Source organism: Mizuhopecten yessoensis, unplaced genomic scaffold, assembly GCF_002113885.1.
Source record: "Mizuhopecten yessoensis strain PY_sf001 unplaced genomic scaffold, ASM211388v2 scaffold383, whole genome shotgun sequence".
Classification (NCBI taxonomy): Eukaryota; Metazoa; Mollusca; class Bivalvia; order Pectinida; family Pectinidae; genus Mizuhopecten; species Mizuhopecten yessoensis.
The window spans coordinates 391,379-398,129 of NW_018403519.1; the positions used below are offsets into that span (position 1 = coordinate 391,379).

Sequence of the window (6,751 nt, forward strand, 5' to 3'; positions counted from 1 at the left end):
AAGGAACAGGGGCGGTAGATTACGATAGGATAGCCTTGACCGTGCCTCTGATGTAAGTCCGACAAACTGGACACTTCCGTAAGGCCGAGGCACACATGGGACACGTGACCAAATGTCCACAAGGCAGGAACACAATACTAACCTCCTCGTCGAGACACACCTTACACATCTTCTGTTCACGAAGTTCTCGATTTTCTTCTGTTAGTTCATCCATACCTGTGGAAACAGTACCCTGATTATACAATATGTTTACTTATGCTACATTTCACTCATGAATATTAAAATGTGTTTAAGTAGCCCAATAATTTTGAGATAAAGAAATCAATCATTCGCCACTTACATAAAAAGACAATTTTACAAGTTTGACATCATTGATTACCTTTAGTGGTACTTTCCGCTGCCGTAACTAGTTCCGTTATATCACTTTTACTTTCACATCGCGTTTCTGTTTCATTATCCTTTGTCTGTTCAATTTCAAAAATCTCCTCGTCGGTAATGACGTCCATGTTATTTTCTTGGATTTCCCAGACAATAGGCAATAACTTTTCGGCTTTCAAGTCCGTTCCTAGGATTAAACAAGCAAATATATAATCAATATACACAAATAATTAAATTGAGGTCAAATAAAACAGAAACTGGTATAAGAAGTTATGATTATTTCTGAGAAGGTTATTGTATCAGAATAAACATAGAAAACCGTTTTGACACTAATTGTATCATGTTTTCATTGTGTTGGATTTCCCAAACTATAGGCAACCGATTTCGACACTTTAATCTATTTTTCTAGGGTTGAACCAGTAAAAATGATTGCACAAAAATAAAACAGTCAGTGGAAATAACAATTAACAGAAAACGAAACGATTGTATTAGACCAAAATTAATCAAAATGATAAAAGTCACAAATACTTCTGAGGGGCGTTTTTTTCAGAATTCGTTCGATAATAATAACTTACCATGGCGTTTCCTGTAGATTGTAATTGCTTTAGTCAGTATAGTTTTACTGTAGCCCATCTCCATGATGCTAAGTACAGCCGGATGGTCAAACAAGTTTGATTCTTTACGTTGTCCTGACTTTAGTTTATAATCCGGCTACAAATAGGATATAACGACACCAATAACAACTTGGCATATACGAAATGTGATATTGTTTGTCTGCAAATCATCATTGTCATAAATTGCCTGCTTGCAGAAAGCAAAGAATTCTGACATTATGGTTTATTTGACACTTCGCCCAAAATTTCTTGTTTTTTATCGATATGTTTGTAAAGTGCTATCTCCTTTTCTGATTGGTTTCTGATAACTATATATTACCTGTATATCAGGTAGATATTTGATGTACATATTTACCTGTATATCAGGTGGTTTGATTGTTCCAGACTGGACACCCGTAATGTACTTGTCGCCCTTGATCAGTCTCATGAACGGACAAAAAGGGAACCAGCGCGCATGCTCATAAAAGGGATCATCTTCCGGGTCCCATTCACGTAATCCGCCTGCGCAGTGGAAGCATCTCACGAAGTCGTTTGTTCCTGAGTGTGAAGATAAATGAAAACTATAAAGTCTGTTAACGATAAAGACACACTTGAACTGCAGTCATTTTTTCACGATTGATTCATTATATTTGTTGAAAGTGTTGCAACCTGCTACATTTGTCAATTTATCTTAATTCTTTATATTCCTAGGATTCAGGTGAAATATATTGAGTCTAATTAATATTACTTTGTATAATGTTGTGTACACCTGTTTGGCTAGCGACAAACTGCCCTCTGACACCTGTCGCATTTCGTGATATTTCCCGCGTTAATATTTTCTTCGCTTCTCTATCATTTCTTTTCTATTCACTTCCTATCTGCTTCTCGCAGAGGCAACATCGCCATAATTCCAGAAATTGAGATACATACAGAACTATAACCTTTCAACCTGATTATACAGGGTAAGCTATAGGTCAATTAAACTATTGCTAAACTTAATATTACTGCTGATAATTAATAATGCTCCATTCTTTATATTTATCGGGAGACTATAACTTTTCGTAAATTGCTATATATACTTGTTGATGTGGTTATTTAGCTAAGTAATTGTTTTATCAATTTATAGCTTTTAAAAAGTATCGTACGTTTCAATGTTAATTGTCCATTTATGAATGTATTGTTAGGCGCGTTCGTTTCTGTATACTGTCTCATGTGTATTTAAATATTGTTACAGGGAAATAAATTACCCACTGAATAAAAACATATGGTACTCGTCATGTTTGTAAAAGATCCCAAACACCACAATAGTAAAGCTATTATCTGTTTGAGCACTCCGTAAATATTAAATTTTGGGTTATGTTTTTCATGTTTCATACACTAATTGATGTGTCATGAATTCCCACACAATTGAGTGTGTTGAAGATAGCACAGTTTTCTTACCTTCATAAAACAGACCAGCTTTTGCTAAGACCTCGGGACGTTGTTTGAGATGTTTTGGCCAGTGTCTATATGAGTTAAGACGGGTGGCGAGAACAGAGAACTGCTCATACTTCGGTCGGGTCGTCTCCAACGGTCCAGTAGTTGTTTCGATAACTGTTGTGTCCGAATGACCTTCAGAGACATGGTTAGAATCAGACAAATCCTCCCTGGTGTTGTCTACACGTGATTCGACTGTTTGTGTCTCGATTGGAGCAGTAGTAGTCGCCGAATCTTCCGTCCTTAAAAAGTGTTCAGCTTCGTGTTGTTCTTCTATCGCCTCATTTTCATTATAAGGATCGTAAATTGTCTTAAAACGTATCCTATCATCCCTATGTACAGCATTGTCAGGTACATTTTGATCGGATACACATGTCTTTTCTTCTGTTTGTACTTCTGTGACCGCTTTAGGGGTACTCTTTGTTTCCTGGAAACTTATTTGCGTGGTATATGTCTTGCTTTTTATGTGATGCTCTGTGTCGTATTTTCGCTCTGACACTATGTCTTCCGGTCCACCATTTGCTCCAGACAATAGTATATTTCCTTTTTCAGAACTGCATCCGTAGACACCAGTTTCAGATTTACTTGTTTGAAAGAATGAACATTTGGGAGATTGTTTCAAATGTATGCATTTGGGATTATCCCCCTTTTGCCATCCACTGTACTTGAGTCCGCAATGACGACAAATTACCGCATCATTTTGTCCTTTGTAATAAAAGCCTGCCTCTGCCAGCACAAAGGCACCTACCTCAGACGTATAAGGGTATGAAAAGAAACTTGCCAGACGTGACTGGTCTGTCATCTTTGATTTCTTAGGTCCTTTTTCCAAAATATCATTTTGACACATTGAAGATCTTTCATCTATCATCATAGTGTTGAACTGGAATCTGTAATTAAATGGATTCTATTTATAGACTAATATCAATCACATAATCAAAAACAGTTCCTGTCAAATGTTAAAACTGCTGTCAAAATTACAGTGTATTTTGTTTCTTAAATTATTCTTTGTGTAGGCTCACGAGAATAAGATATTTATTGTTTATCCCATGTGTAGGCTTCAGAGAGTAATATGTTTATTGTTATCCTTTGTGTAGGCTCACGAAAATAATATATTTATTGTTTATCCTTTGTGTAGGCTCACGGAAATAATATGCTTAAAAATGTAATTAATTCTTAATATAAAAATTAATTATACTACATTAGTTATGTTTTATATTCTAATTCGATATTCAAAGAACAAAAAAGTACCACATAGTTAAGATATGAACAATGATTTCACCAACACGTGGTTTGATTAATAGACAGTCTATTTTTGTATTAGATATATAAATGATTGTTAATGCGTGAATTCCTATTGGATTAGTGCTCTATTGAACTGTTTTCAATACATTTACATGAACATCTCTAAAGGGTAAGCTCAGTAAGTAAGCGATTAATGTTTATATACACGTAACCTTTTGCAATGTACCGGCAATGAAAGAGAGCTATTTATAGTATGCTTATGATAACATTGCCACAAGTTGTGACATACGCTTTCCTTCTTTCGGAATTGTACGCTTAATATACGTATCTTAAACTAAGTCTCGACAAAATGATGAAATGGTTTGTTTTCTTTCAATAACGGCTAAAATACATTACTAGTAAGCTGAAGATGTATAAATAAAAGTCCTGTTTCGAATTGTTCCATAGTCATGTTTGGAAGTATACTCGTGGTCAGACACACGAATGTTGTCAGATTAATAAGACAATGGCTACATCCTCAATTTATGATCCGAAAATTGAATTAAGATACTGCGATGTCATATAAAAATCTTACACAGGTTTCCGCAATAAACGCAATGCCTCAGATTTAATATATGGTTGTGGTTTTGGAGGGATTTGTTTTATATATGTCATCCTTCAGCTTGTATGCTATAAATAGATTATACGGGTATTTTCCAGAAGCGACCTGAAAGTGGAACACCCCGGAAGTTTCTCGCTCACGTTTAGTTAACAGAAATTTACAGAGGTTTAATGAACTAATCTTATCAGTAGTTCTATTTATAACTTAAAATCTTCTTTCGATATAAAAACAGGTGAAATATCTTTTGGACGAAATAAAGAATGTGTCATATGCACCCCTGAAATAAATGTTAATGTCGAATTAACTTGAACATACCTAACGCTTTTTCCAAATATCATAAAACAATCCTCGATACCTCGCAGCTACTATCTTAATTGTGTCATTTTAGACATGACAAAATACCTATATATAAACACCGATACCTAAGATTTATTTCATGAGACAAAATAGCATTTAAGTACTAGCTATTTGTTTAGGTAAGTGAAAGAGTACATGCTATATTTCTATAATAAAAATAGCACAACTATCGAATATGTGAGGTTTAAAGTGCTTCTCCTTCAGACCGTGAATATACAGAAAGTCCATCCCAATCCCAACTGTCCGGGACACAAGTGTTCTTGCAAGTCAGAGCATAGATTGTTGAGGTTATAATGCGCATATATATGTACATATATTATACTATAAATCAGACATATTCAAATACCAAAAAGATGAATTTAAAAAATTAAATTAAATTTAGTATCATTACACAACTACACATTTGGGAAAATATGGGAATCCCCTGTATGGCGTACTAGCAAATGACTATGTAGATCATTTTTGACTGATAAAGCAGTATTGGGTTTTCAATGATATATGTCAACGTCACAGTCAATAATGAGGGGGAAATACTGCCTTACTCGTAAACTAGCGTTGAGAGAAGTCAGTGGCTGGATGGGTGCCCATCCTCACGTATCATTTGGTGGCAGCGTATAGGAACCCTTTGGTATCATGCAAGGCCAGTTTCCGGTGGTAAGCGAGGATGTTTTCTTTCCGAATATATAAAGCGATCCACGTCTCAATAGGCACGTTAGCGTTACCTGGGATGCGGTATTACCCTGGGACGCACTCGCTTAGCAACATTAGTGACTGGATGTTGCTGAATTATGTTAAAATGACAAGCTGATGAATTGTAAATGGGGGTGTTATTTGTATTTATCATTCCTAAGTTATAAATAATAAAACGAAATTATCATGTTTCGATGCCAAATCCAGAGGAAAAGTTTCTTTGTAAACTGAATTCTATACTTTATGAGTTCTTATGGAACAGTAAAGTGATTGCTTACAGATGATGGTGATTCTGCATTTTGTGACATCCTTGACTTGTAGTGTAAAAACAAGTTCTGGAATGATGTTTTGAAAGCTTGTAAAAACCTGTATCATGCAAATGAAATTAATATTAACAAAAATGAGGTATACTTGAAAAAAACCTTATGGTTTAATGACAAAATTATTATTGATAGAAGGTCAGTTTTCATTAAGGATTGGTATAAAAAAGGAGTTGTTAATATAAATGACCTGATTAAAGACTATAATTCTGGTTCCTTTTATACAGTTCAAGAATTCACTCAAATTTATCAAATACAGACTAAATTCTCCAATATCACATTGTTCTTTCTGCAGTAAAACATTTCAACTCTAATCCAGATTTTCCTAAATTAAGATTGTTATGTCCTTTTATTCCTGTACACTTAGAACCATTCTTTAAAAAGTCTAAAGGTTCCAAACATTTTTATAGTATCCTGGTAAAAAATAACATCGCTCCATCAGGACAGAAGAAATGAAATAGTCTTTGATTTTAGTAACTTTTCTTGGCATCAGATTTTTAAGCTTCCCTTAGCTATAACTACTAATACAAAATTTCAGTGGTTTCAGTATAGAATAAATCACCATATTCTGACAACAAATTCTTTCCTTTTTAAACTCGAATAGTTGTATCTCCTATGTGTACATTTTGCAATTCTGTGATTGAAACTATTACCCATATTTTATGGGAATGTCAAGAGACTCAGAATCTTCTTATAAGTTTTGAAACTCTTTTGGATGCACTCATTATTCCTTTTGATTTTAATAAAGAATCTTATTTATTTGAATTTCTTACACAAAATGTGAATGGTAAAATTGATAATGAGATACTCATTATAATTAAACAATATGTATATAAAATGCGTTGCCTTCATAGCTCCTTAAATATAAATGCGTTGGTTAACACAATAAAAGACTACCATAATATACAAAGATTTATAGCATATAGCAAAGGAGAAACTTATAGAGAGAAGTTTGAAAAGGCCTGGAAAAAATGGGAAAAACTTCTTGTTTTGTAAAAATAATATTCTGATAGCTGTCTCTTGGGCTTTGAAATGAATTACAAAATCAATAATTTTCTTCTATTTAATTTATTAATACATTCATAAGCTTGAGC

General features: G+C 34.0%; 1 protein-coding gene across 1 annotated transcript; it reads right to left on the reverse strand.

Moving 5' to 3' along the window:
* Positions 1-276: 276 nt before the first annotated feature.
* LOC110447418 (inhibitor of apoptosis protein-like) lies at positions 277-4,286 on the reverse strand. Its single transcript, XM_021493093.1, has 5 exons — positions 4,264-4,286; positions 2,412-3,334; positions 1,348-1,529; positions 954-1,089; positions 277-565 (listed from the first exon to the last, which is right to left on the reverse strand). The coding sequence occupies exons 2-5, from the start codon at positions 3,316-3,318 to the stop codon at positions 369-371; spliced, it is 1,422 nt and encodes a 473-aa protein (XP_021348768.1). The 5' UTR covers positions 3,319-3,334; positions 4,264-4,286; the 3' UTR covers positions 277-368.
* Positions 4,287-6,751: the final 2,465 nt, after the last annotated feature.